General features: G+C 41.3%; 1 protein-coding gene across 1 annotated transcript in view; it reads right to left on the bottom strand.

The window, feature by feature from the left end:
* Window positions 1-13686, bottom strand: part of CEP192 (centrosomal protein 192) — a 128484-nt gene that overhangs the window by 44375 nt on the left and 70423 nt on the right. Inside the window, exons 19-22 of the mRNA XM_080822025.1 lie at window positions 8027-8195; window positions 5015-5933; window positions 3897-4045; window positions 2122-2352 (exon numbers count right to left, since the gene is read on the bottom strand). Coding sequence (XP_080678151.1) covers window positions 2122-2352; window positions 3897-4045; window positions 5015-5933; window positions 8027-8195 — 1468 coding nt within the window. The remainder of the gene's footprint in view (window positions 1-2121; window positions 2353-3896; window positions 4046-5014; window positions 5934-8026; window positions 8196-13686) is intronic.

Genomic DNA, 13686 nt, shown 5'->3' with positions numbered 1-13686 from the left:
AATTTTTATTTTAAAAAGGAACAATTTCACACAATACATAACAATTCACATAACAACAGAGCTCAGAATACGTAAGACATAAATAAATAGAAGAATTATAAGGAGAAAGAGACAAATCCACAAACATCCTTCTCACAGGCCAAAAGACAAAGCACACAGAAACATTAGTAATGATACAGAAGACTGGAACCACAATAGTAATAAATCAGAGATAAAGGATATGTGAAAGAATTTCTCCACTCAAGAGAAAGAAGAGCGAGCCATTCTTTTCAAGCCCATAAGAAACATTAACATAAATCAAACACATACTACACTATGGAATCTCTCACTCCTTTTCCCTCTCCCCAACCTGTATTCTGACTCCAATGTGGGGAGTGCAACAGTGAGAGGCAGCTGAAACATTCCCAACACGTTTGCAAACTATAAATGTACTTTAGGGGTGCCTGGGTAACTGAGTTGGTTAAGCGTCCAACTCCTAGTTTCAGCTCAGGTCATAATCTCAGGGTCTTGAGATCAAGCCCCACATCAGGCTCTGCACTAAGCAGAGTCTGCCTGAGATTCTCTCCCTCTCCCTCCCCCAACTCATGCATGTGCTCTCTCTCTCTAAAAATAAAAATAAATAAAATCTCAAAAATAAACCCAGAGAAACTATAAATGTACTTTAAATTGCATAACAATCCAATTTCCCCAAGAAACTATCCAAAGTCGTCTTCGGCCAGACTTAATACATAAATCTTTAACCACACGGATGAAACAGCCAACTGACTATATTCATTGGTCTTGGTACACATACATGCAATATGTAATAAAATATTTTAAAAACCATCATGTTTAGAAATACTGCTATTTCTACTTCTATTTGAAGCAACAGTTCAAGTATTACTTGAGCCCCCACTATGTGCCAAGCACTATTCTGGAAGTGAAGAAGAGACAAACATCCTGCCCCGCAAAGAGCTTACACTCTAGTGGAGGCAAGGAGGATCAGACAATAAACAGGTATTTAGTACGTCACTGCTGAAAATGCTAAGCAGAAAAGTAAAGTGAGAGAAAGGGAACTGGCAATGTGGGGATGAGGGCAGAGGTAGGGACTGCCATTCTATCAACAGTGTGAGGTGACATCTGGACAAAACGACAGTATGGTATGCAGTGTGTGGGAGAAGTACTCCAGGGAGAAAACAACTGTACTCAACCTCTGGCAAAACTGTCAACGCTGGTGGCTTCTTCATCACTAGAGACACTAAGCCGTCTTCCAGCTTTGTCTTCATGTCCATTTAAAACTAACATCAGGGCGCCTGGGTGGCTCAGTGGGTTAAGCCTCTGCCTTCAGCTCAGGTCATGATCCCAGGGTCCTGGGATCGAGCCCCACATCAGGCTCCCTGCTCAGTGGGAAGCCTGCATCCCTCTCTCTCTCTGCCTGTCTCTCTGCCTACTTGTGATTTCTGTCAAATAAATAAATAAAATCTTAAAAAAAACAAAAACAAAAATCAAACATTTAAAACTAACATCAAAACAGTTTTTAAATCCATATGTGATGTGGTCACTGAACACTATTCCAAACTGAAACACTCATTCCTGTAACATAGGGCAACTGTTCTTATTTTCCCTATATACATATATACAAGATTTCCCCTACCTAACCACTTACTGTATTGTTTCTTAAAGTGATATTTAAACAGCTAATATGGGGCACCTGGCCGGCTCAGTTGGTGGAGCAGCAACTTTCGATCTCGGGGGTTGCGAGTCTGAGCCCCACATTGGGTACAGACATTATGTAAATGAATAAATCTTTTAAAAAATTAAAAAATAAGAAAAGGCTAATAAATAACATCCAACATTTACATACAGCATCAGGGATAATCACTGATGTGGTTACCTTTCTTAGTCTCCTTTAAAATAAACAACCCAGTATGTCTAGTGACTTAAGAACATCCCAAACTAACACCCACATCTAGCAAGTATATCTCTGTTTCTGTAAAATAACAGAAATAATTTTAAATTATAAAATATTCTGAAGAACCAATGGTTAACTTAAAAGCTATTTAACCACATATTCATCTTTCCCAAGTAATAATCTTCATTCAAATGCCAGGCATGATGACAGACCGGCTTACAAGCAGTTACCTCGATCACAGGGGTCTCGGCAACAGCCGTGAGAATGACTCGACATGCCAAGGCTTCTGCTTGTGCTATGGTCTCAGCATCTGCTGAAAATGGCCAAGAAGCAACACTGAATATACATCTGAAAATCCCAGGATCGGATGGTATGAAAAGTACTTTTATCTCTTCCGTGGCATGAGGTCTTATGATGACTTTATTCTTGAAGACTAAACAAGGATACGCTGAAAGATCCACCTTAAAAGAAAAAAAAAAAAAAAAAGCCACACAGTTCATGAAGAAATGGCTTCACAAGGAAAATCAAGAATTAGGATCAACTAGTTTAAGATCCCTTTCTTCCTGAACTATCAAATCCAAAAATTTATTACTCTTCCAAAATATCCGAGTCTTGTAACTCATTATCTGTAAAGGACAATTAGCCAAAATTATGAAGACTTATGGAGCTCAGCTGAATGTGTATTCCTTGGTCTGTTTTAAAGTAAACACAGCTATCTACACTCTCACTTGCACTGAAAGAGCCCCTGGAGCAGTACTCTGGCACCCCACACACCGTCTAGGAATGGCTTTTGCAACTGTACAATCAGTGGGCTTAGACTGACCTCCCAGGTCCTAATCAGGCCTCCAAGTGCATGATTATGACTCACTTCAAACCCTCCCTCCTCACTGTACACAAGGGCATTCTTTTCTACTCCTAGGTCCAGAAGCAACACTACTTCCTAAGTGCCCCAAAAGGGCCTCCAAGCTCACCTCTCACTGTTAATGCTTTGCTCCAATCACATACATTCCACCTAACCTCAGGATCAGAGAGGAAAGGCTAGGAAGAGGGAAAGCAGACACAATCTTAGTTCCCCAGGTAAATAAGGGTTATTATCAGGAGGTAAGAGGGAAAGTAAACTCATACACCAACGCTTACTACAAGCAGCAGCTGCAAAACCAGGATATTCCAAAATGGAAGTTGCTGACCGCATTTCCCACCCTCCCTGCTCCCTCATGTCCACATACGTCACTGTAATCATAAAAGGAGATTTAGAATTGTGTCCTTTAGCACCTCTAGCTGATCATGTGAGAGACCACTGCTGGAAGAGTTCATGTTAAAACTGTATTTCCAGGTATTTAAAGATTTTATTTATTTATTTAACAGACAGAGATCACAAGTAGGCAGAGAAGTAGGCAGAGAGAGAGGGGGGAAGCAGGCTCCCTGCCGAGCACAGAGCCCAATGTGGGGCTTGATCCCAGGACCCGGGATCATGACCTGAGCCGAAGGCAGAGGCTTAACCCACTGAGCCACCCAGGTGCCCCTCCAGGTATTTAAAAAGAGCATGTTAAGAACATGGTCAGATAAATTAGTCAAAAGGACTCCACTTACTGAATGAGGGTATAGGTCCCAAGAGTAACTTTTTGGATAAATGTCAGTAACTTATATTCAATCACATTTAACAAAACCAAGAAACAGCAGAAATCAGAGCTTTCAGTGGTTTAAATAGCGCTAAAAGTGCATTTATATAGTTTGATGAATAAATAACAAAATATAAAGATAAATAACTGATAGAAAAAGGAGAAACAAAGAGATTTCCATTCTTACACTGGATGTACTACAACAAAATGGGGGGCTAAGAAAAAGATATAATGCTATTCTTTCATATATCATTGCAATGATTCTGTGCAAGGCATACAAGGATGGGGGGAGAGACTCCCCTGTATAAAAGGACGTACTAGAGAGAGATCCAGCATTAATCGTAACGCACCTGCTAAGTCACAGGAGAAAGACACAAAAAGCTTACCTTTTCACCATTAACACTAATGGTGAGAACCCCAATGCTGACCTGCAGCCAGCGGTCAGTCGGGTTAAGTACACTCAAGAAGGTCTGCGAAGCAATGCCAACACAGCAAGCATGAGGAAACTTCAATTCCTCAGGTACTCTGACCTTCCCTGGGCAAAGACAAAGCATGGTCAAATGCTAGTTATATCAAACACCTAATTAAAAGCACAACTGGCTAAATGGAAATTTTTACAGAAGACTACCTGTTGACACCCAAGAGCTATGGTATGAAGTGCCCTGGGTCTTAAGGAGTCCTTGACTTTGTATAACCCTCAGCACAGGCCAACAATATTCTCCTGTTGTATCCAGCCCAGAAAGAACAAACTGAAAGAACTAATCAAACCCACAATCTGCAGCTAATCAATTCTTCAATGTGACTGCCTATTAGTAATCTCTTCCTTTTTTCTCCCACAAATACAAGCCACTACCTAACCTAATAAAAAACTTACAGAAGGCTCTTTCAAGGTTTGCACATCTATGCAGAATTTTAGTAAGACCAATCTTTTCACCATCCTTACGCAGAAACTTTGGAATTTCCTCGAGAAGAAAAGAGGGTAGAGAGGAAGACCGCATGCCAGTGGTCGTGTGCACTGCGTCAGGGAAAGCACAGCACCCAGCTCTGCTTAGAGTGGCTGTCTCTAACGAAAGAATCTGGGGCCAGTTCAGCCACTGCAGATAAGGATGGAAGGGCGCTGTCTCTCACAACTGTCATCCCTCAAAAGACTTTAAAAAGTGGAAGGAGACTCACTCCTCCAGGGAGCCAATTCTAAACTGGGTGGTTGCTAGTTGAAAGAGGAACAGAAATCTAAGCACAGAGTACAGGGGAGACAGGAAGACAAAGGCACTCGGGAGTTTACCTGCATAAGTATTTGTGTTTTTCTAAGGCCATGTCAGGGACCCTCACACAGAAATGTATTATGGTCTGTGTTCTCAGTTTAGGACAAAGAATAAAATGAAGAGAAATTCAGACCAACCAGTATGTCCTTGAAACAAACTCGTTTTGTGGCCTTGTTTGAGAAAATTCAATTTTTCAATAAGAGCAAGCAACAATAAGCAATAACAGAGAAAAAGCATCTTACCAAATCCTGACAGCATTCCTGAATCCCACGGTTCAATTCCACAATTTGTACCAACAGACTGCACAGGAAAAGGTTTTGCGGTACTTAGAAGATTCTGATTTAAGGCATTAGGATATGGGTTATAAAGGGAAGAGGGATCCATCAACCCAGAGCCGATATTTTGTCCTAGACAAATTCCCATGGCCACAGAATTCTGAACGTGATCTCCTGCGACAGGTGGATATGGACAGCTTCCCGAGAACCCAAAGACAGTGGTACTGCCAGCACGGCACTGGGGCAAAGCAACATTTCCAGCTGAAGGTAGTGTTCCCAAATACTGCTGGGCAAAGGGAGCTGCAGTAAAAGAATGTTGAGTCAAGAGTGTAGGAACTGCGCTGGGCACATTCTGCATCTCAGGAGCAGAGCCACAAGACAGAGTGCTGGGAATAGGGGTGCCCTGGTGTCCAGGGGCCATCCGATGAGGAATCTGGCCACTTACTGCACTGTCGGCAGTCAGCGTATCTTCAGAGGCTACTCTTTCACCTTTGTTCACAGACGCCTGGTGTGACACAGGGCGGTGTGGCATCGCTGACGCAACTGGGTGGGTGAGACCTGACTTGCTCTGTACAGCCAGGCTGATCTGGTCCAGTTCACTGGGGTTAGAGGTCAACCCTACTGTACCGGTTTCTGATAGGTCTCCACTCCTGGAGGAAAGATCTTTATTCAGCCTAAAGTAAGGTTTTACATCTTCAGGTTTGCTACTCAGAGAAGTTGTTTCAGTCACATTGTCTGTATCTGAGTTTTTCTGATTATACGATGGTGCTACTTTACTTCTACTTTGACATGGACCTTTCTCTCTCAGCTTTTCCACAGCCTGTTCCTCTGATGGAATTAGACTGGCTTGAATAATCGTGGCGCTCAATTCACTGGTGACATCACTCTGTGTGTGACAAAAAATGTTAAATAATCCACAAACTATTACTAATTCAAACCATGCTGATATAAACTCAAAGAAGAGATCTACACAACATGAGCTCTCTGGAAAAAAGGCCAACTTTTTACAGCTGTGTAACTCAAGATTAAAAGTTAGAAAGTGTTAAGTTACTGGTTCACAGAAATTACGAGGAGATTAAAGAGGAGCTACATACCAATTACATCTCTAACAAATTTACATAAATAAAAGACCAGCGAAAAGTACTTCCATTCAAATTTAAGGGATTGTTTTCCTGGCAGCTGTACAATAAAAATCTAATTAAATTAATAACACAAGCGTGGAGGCTAAGCAAGCTTTCAAATGAAATCGACACAAGGTCAGGAAGAATCTATGCAGGTCACAGGCTTTCCCACCCGTTTGTTTGTTTATACCACTGTTTTGCTTGAAGATGCTAATTTCTATGAGCACTAAGTCTTGTCAGTGCCTAAGATGAAGCAGTTGTTTTCTTAGGTAAGAAGCAACAGCCCCAGTCAATGTTCATGTACTCATTTCATTATAAGGCATCACCTTAGGAGTGACGCCTACAACTCTGCAGGATGGACCAGCTGGAATTTACATGTAAGTTAAGATGCACTAAATGATTCTCCAAACTTGGTTTGAAAATTTCTCTTAGACCACATAGAAACAGACATTAATAAACAAAGACCAGGTTATTTACTAGACATCATCAACCCATCAGTCAATAAAAATAAATAACAGCCAATAAGTATTCAGCGGTAACTTATCGGTGCCAAGCACTGTTCTCATATCACTGTCCGTCCATACCGATGAAGAAACGGGCTTGGGGAAGTTACAGTCTATCTTAGAAAACAGTGAGAAGAACCCATCTAACTCTACAACTTAGCCTGTAACCACTAGCTAAGAACAAAGAGACTCAACATTTACCACCATCATCAAAAAGATGGCTTTCAGTGATTTGTCCAATGTGACACCATATATATAGTAACTCTAGTGGGTATATTTACTAAGGGCTTGGTGGAGGAGGACTGTATTGAACACAACAGTCATATTCAGCTCATTCAAAAACTGAATACTATCCTATTCTCAACACACACACATAAAAGTCTAGCTTCTCCCATGTAATCTCTTGGATCTACCTGCTTCTCTCCCACCCCCACTGCCACTACCTTAATCCAGGCCCACAACATCTCTTGCCTGACTACAGCAGCCCTGTGTCAAATTCTCCTGGTTTTAATCTCACCCCTGCTCAGTGCCCCCTCCACACTGCTAGTGCCATGAGCTTTTAAAACATCTACACAGGGGTGCGTGGGTGGCTCAGTGGGTTAAGTGTCTGCCTTAGGCTCAGGTCCTGATCCCAGAGTCCTAGGACAGAGCCCTGCATCAGGCTCCCTGCTGAATGGGAAACCTGCTTCTTCCCTCCCTTTGCCTTGCTCTCCAACCCTGGCTTGTGCGCTCTCTCTCTCTCTCTCAAATAAATAAAATCTTAGGAAAATAAAAATAAAAAATAAAACATTAACACAAATCAAATCATGTCAGTGCCCTACTTAACGGTCTTTGAACTCCCAAATTTTACATCCAAGACTCTTCGTGGTTCGGCCTCTCCTCCTTGCCCCATGTACAATTCACTGTAGCCATTCCAAACTTACAGGGGTCCTTCAAATGCAGTGTGCGTTTTACAACGCCATCTCTTCCTCATTTGTTTGTCTGCTTCCTTCCCACAGAATATGCCTTCAGTGTATTGCTTATCCCTCCGATAACCTTTGTTGAACCATCACTAAGCCCACTCAGGTTTATAGTTAGCTCCCTCTGGATCCCACAGCACAGGTGGATCACAGCACACTTCATTCCAGCGTGCCTGGCAAGACTGAAAGATTAAAATAGCTGTACTTCTGCCTCCTCAGCATGAGTAGCTATTTGATCAGAACACACACACACACACACACACACACACACACACACTATTTTAAAGTTAAAACAGCAAGAGAAATTACAAAGGCTTCAACTTCAGTCTGACTCCTACAACCACTAACTTCAAAGCTGTAAGCCCTTACTAAAGAAATAACAGAAATGCTGCCCACCTTGTGGCCCTCAAGGCCAGGATCTGAGGCCACAGTGGGACAGGAGCTGTCCTGTTCAGACACATAAGTCAGCCTACTCACACTCCCTTGTGGACACACCATCTGAGACGACTCACCCTCAGAGGGGGGCTTCGGATGAGCTGCTGAATCAAAAGACTCTAAAGCACACCTGAAAAGGAGAACATCTTGTGATTAGTTTTCCATTCCTTTATCTATGCTAACAAAAAAAAGCCATTTCTGCTTGCCTACAAGCTTGTTAATCTATAGTCTCTGTCCTTGCTGCCATGTACGGTAACTCAACAATTGTACTCTAAATTATCTAAAATTATAACTCATAGTCCCGTTGAGTGAAGTACTTGGTAAACTCTTGTAAAAGAAAAAGGCTGTGGCATTTTTATTAATAAATTTCATATACAGTCACATTAATAATGTTAGCTATTCATTTGATAAACATTTATTGAATACCTGATATAAAGCAATGAGCCAAGCCTTCAAAAGTTCCTGCCCTGAAAGAGCACAGATGAAAACAAAGAATCATGTTCATAAGTTCAAAGAAATGGGACCAGCCATACACTGCTAAGTGGAATATGAAGTGGAGCGCCTTCTGACTGAGCAATTAAGCAATGCGTATCACAGCACTTTGACTCAGACATTCCAAACCTAGGAACTAATCCTAAGGGAAAAAAAATCAACACTAATTATAAAGACTCTGCCAAAAGGATACGTCTTAAAAATGTGCGAGAAATTAGGCTATGGCACAAACATACAATAAAACCCTATTCAGCTATTTTAAATCATGCTGTTAAGTACTATCCTTTGACTCGGAAAGATGTTCATGGCATTAAAAAAAAAAAGATTAGAAAGCAATAAATATGAAAAGATCCCACATCTACCTAATACACATGCCATGTTCTGTTAGCCAATACCCATCCCAGGGCCAGGTCAGCCCGATGCAAGGAGAGAGACGAAGCAGCAGAGCCCCACTGAACAGGAAAACTGCTGTGGACAGCAGCTGTGGCACCTACTGCAAGCACACTTGGCCCTGTTGTTTCAGTTCAGCTCTTACTGGACTGAATTTTACCCCATCACTTTTTTTTTTTGCACAAAGTTCAGAATACTAAGCTGGGCAACACATACAGAGAAAACCCCATTTTGAATTCTGGATCTTCGGAAAGCCCCAAATTGAGACAATGGTATTGACAAAAAACTAGTTAGTGAATTTCTAACCAACGGTCACAGAATATTAACCGAATTGCTTCAGGCCTATTTCAGCTTCTGCATGACATGCACCCACATGGGTTCCTATATGCATGCATACGCACGCACACACGCGCGCGCACACATACACACACACACACACACACACACACACACACACAGATGCCATGATACAACATGAAAAAAGTTCTGGGTTACTAGGGTGATGTGCTGCATTACTCTAGTTATTTTTTTTTTAAATGATTTTTACTTATTTATTTGAGAGAGAGAGAGCGCAAGCAGGGAGGAGGGGTAGTGGGAGAGGGAGAAGCAGACTCCCTGCTGAGCAGGGAGCCCAATGCAGAGCTCCATCCCAGGACCCTGAGATCATGACCTGAGCTGATGGCAGATGCTTAACTAACTAAGCCACCTCGGCATCCCTAGTCTAGTTCCTTTGATTGAAAGGAACAAATGCATTTTGGGTGTATTACCTCAAATAATGAGAAGTGAACTGTAAGAACACTTGGAAACAGAGAAGCTGCATGGCTTAGTCAGTTAAGTGTCCAACTCTTGATTTCAGAAGGTCATGATCTCAGGATTGTGAGATCCAGCCCCGGGTCAGGCTCTGTGCTGGGTGTGGGGCCTGCTTAAGATTCTTTCCCTCTCCTTCTGCCCCTCCCCTTCTAAAAGAATCAAAACATGGAAATAGAGAAATTTTAGCTAACATGTCAAACTTCAAAGGAATCCCAAAACTGCCAAGGTGCCAGCCACACAGAGATAGAAAGGCAGTTCTGGAACTAGAAGGTCTAAATCAGCTCTATGGACCTGCTGGAAACCAGCTGGAAGACTAGCTAACAGGAATGCTAATGAGCAGCAAAACTTATCAGATAAAAAGTACACTCACCAAGAAAATGTTGCCACTGAGGAGAGAAAAATTCTGGCCAACAGTACAGCTATAATAAATATTAAAACAAAACACAAAAGGGCACCTGGGTGGCTCAGTCGTTAAGTGTCTGCCTTTGGCTTGGGTCATGATCCCATGGTCCTGGGATTGAGCCCCACATCCGGCTCTCTGCTCAGCAGAGAGCCTGTTTCTCCCTCTCCCTCTGCCTACCTCTCTGCCTACTTGTGATCTTTCTGTGAAATAAATAAATAAAATCTTAAAAAAAAAAAAAAAAAAGAGGCACCTGGGTGGCTCAGTTGGTTAAGGGTCTGCCTTTGGCTCAGGTCATGATCTTGTGGTCCTGGGATGGCGCCTCACATTGGGCTCCCTGCTCAGCAGGGAGTCTGATTCTCCCTCTCCCTCTATCCCACTCCCAACTCAGGCACTCATGCTGTCTCTCTCAAATAAATAGTCTATAAACAACAACAACAATAAGAAAACCTTAATGTAATACAAGTTGGTAGAAACCAGAGAAAAAGAGTAAAAATATCACACTCAAAAAACCAAAATCACACTCATTTTACCATATTAAAAAAGTACAAGGAGAACTTCAATAAAAATAAGTGAACACAAAACCAAAGTTGATGTTGGCAGCAATAAAAAGCCTAACTGATGCTACAGAAGATCAGTGATGCAGATGATAAACACTTGAACCACTACCCCATGGTACAGAATAAATGTATAAAGAAACGAAAATTAAGGAAAAGAAAATCGTCATAAATGACCAGAGAATGGAGTGTCAACTAATGGGAAACCAAGGTTCTCAAGAGGAAGAGAGAATAGATGGAACACAGTCAACAATCAAAAGTAACAGAAAACAAAACTTCCTCCCTTGAAGAAATAACTATGTATACAGAGTTTACCATAATTCAGGAAAACCAACGAAGAAACGGACACAGGCATTTGAAGTTGACAAGGAAAAAAAGAGAAAGCTGTAGTAGGAAGCTAAAACAGAGCTGGAAATGAGGCTTAGATGAAAATGCATACTCTGCCCCAGGAGAACAGATACACAGCACGGTGACAGTCACATGATGGGAGTGCTACACAGCAATGCACAAGAGGAGCTACTGGTACAGGTAACCACAGGATAAATCTCAGAAACATATCAAAGCGTTGGCAGCTAGACACAGAAAAATGTATGATTCCACTCATATGAAATGTAATAACAAAACTAAACTATGATGATACAAGTGGGTGGCAGGGTGGGAGTGGGGAAGGAGGAGAATTGACTTGAAAAATGCAAAGAGGGCACCTGGGTGACTCAGTTGGTTAAGCAACTGCCTTCGGCTCAGGTCATGATCCTGGAGTCCCAGGATCGAGTCCCACATTGGGCCCTCTGCTCAGCAGGGAGTCGGCTTCTCCCTCTGCCCCTCGTCCCTCTCATGCTCTCTCTCTCAAATAAATAAAATCTTTAAAAAAAAATGAAAGAAAAGAAAAAGGCAAAGGATTGTTAATGGAGGGACGTATATGTTTTATATATTCCAGGTGGTAATGTTTAAATAGGTGTATGTAAATGTCAGAAACCCACTGAATGCAACCCCTAAGATCTGTGTATTTTACTGTATGTTAATTATACAAAAGTAAAAATAAAATACAACAATGCATACTGCGAAATCCTAAAATTGGGTTAGGAGTGGGTGAAAAATCTGACAGTAAGCACGCTAGTAGGCTAAACCACACCCCCAAATGATTCATGGATTAATCTACATGCCAGGGAGTGATGAAGAGATCTCAACTAGTATTTGCTTTGGTGGCTACGGCAGTAAAACACGTACGCTGAGCAACTCAGTAACACTCCCTCACTCTCACTGCATCTTCCCCGGCAATTTTAATTCAGAGCACACCTACCCTCTTCTAAATTGGCCTTTTCTCTTTAAGTCCCGTTGTGTTGCCCCACGCTAAGAACGGGGGTTGCAGGTGCCTGGTTAGCTTACCCATGTGGAGAAAGCTTACCAATTCCATGGTCACTTTAGAAAGGTTAAATATGACACCCTCATTCAAAGTATCTGAACATATACCAAGTTCATGAGAAATGTTAGTATCCCCCTAAGGTATATTTCCTACACATAATAGATAAGTACATTTTCTTAGAAAGACAAAAAAATAAAATAAAAAAAAAATCAGGTGAGTCCAAGAGTAATAAGACCAGCCAGCCAGCATTCTGTCTCTGACCAAGGGCAGTGTGATGGAAAAAAATAATAACGTAAGGCTGTATATGAGAGTACTAATAGTTTTTATTAAATGCCTTCATATATAATTAAAAATTATCAAAACCACAGAAAACAAGATGAAACTATAAAGTATGCACAGTAAAGGAGACATTCCAAAAAATACTGAAAGGAATGCAGAGATCAAAAATGTGAAATGCAAATAAGATGAAAGAGAAATTAAGAAAGAGCCAGAGCATTGTGGTGGTGGTGAAGTTCTGTCTCTCTGATTGTGGTGGCGGTTACATGAATTCACACCTGTGATAAAATGACACCAAATTCTACCCACACATTCACTGTTCCCACGACAAGTTTCTGGTGATGACACCCTGCTATAATTATGAGAGATGTAACCACTAGGGGAAACAACTGGGTTAAGTGGATATGGGAATTCCTCTATAATATCTTTGTAACTTCCTGTGATCTATAATTTTTCCACAGTAATAAGTTCCTAAAGGATTAAAGAGAAAATAAATGCAGATGTCAAGCAAAATAGATCCCACATATGCATCACTAGAGTTCTGGGGGCAATAAAGGGCTGGAGCAAATTTTCCTTCAATAAATAAATGCTTGAATTCCCATATTGAAGGATATACTGTATGATGCAACAAAATAACCATGAAGAGTCAACATAGAGATACAGCCTAATAAAATTAAACTAGACTTGAAAGAGAGCATCTCTGGCATAAGCTTACAAAAAGACCAGGTCTGAGGCAGAAAGAAGTGGGATGCCTCAGATTTCCCTCCTACATTCCACAGAAACAGTAAAGCAATTCCTACAAAAGACTTAGGGGAGGAAAAAGCCAGCCAAAGATTTTAAACAAAGCCATGCTATGCTTTCATTACAAAAGCCACAGGTTAACTGTGGAACATGAAAGAGCCTAACGAGTACTGTTTCCTCCGTTGTCTCAGCAAACTACCACAGGATCGACTTCCCTCAGTGGAGAAAGAGGAAACACCTGATGTCTAGAAAAGACTGTATCTAACTACAGAATAAAAACTAAACAAGTGTAGGATACAGTGATGAATCAAAATGCAAATGAAATGCCAATGAGGAAATTATGTAACTGAAAAAGAAAAAAGCAGAAAGGGAAAGAACATGAGAATAAGCTCCCTAATTGTCTCATTGGTTACAGAGGCTATTATGGGTTGAGCTGTGTTTCCAAAAAATGTATGTTAAAGTATTAATCCCCAATACTTCAGAATGTGACTTTACTTGGAAATGGGGTCACTGCAGATGTAATTAGTTAAAATGAGGTCGTAGTGGAATAGGCTGGACCCTTAATCCACTGTGAATGCAGAGGCAGAGATTA

The sequence above is a fragment of the Martes martes genome, assembly GCF_963455335.1.
Source record: "Martes martes genome assembly, chromosome: 13".
In the NCBI taxonomy this organism is placed as follows: domain Eukaryota; kingdom Metazoa; phylum Chordata; class Mammalia; order Carnivora; family Mustelidae; genus Martes; species Martes martes.
Note: the sequence above shows the minus strand (reverse complement) of the source record. Positions and strands in the feature narration are given on the sequence as shown.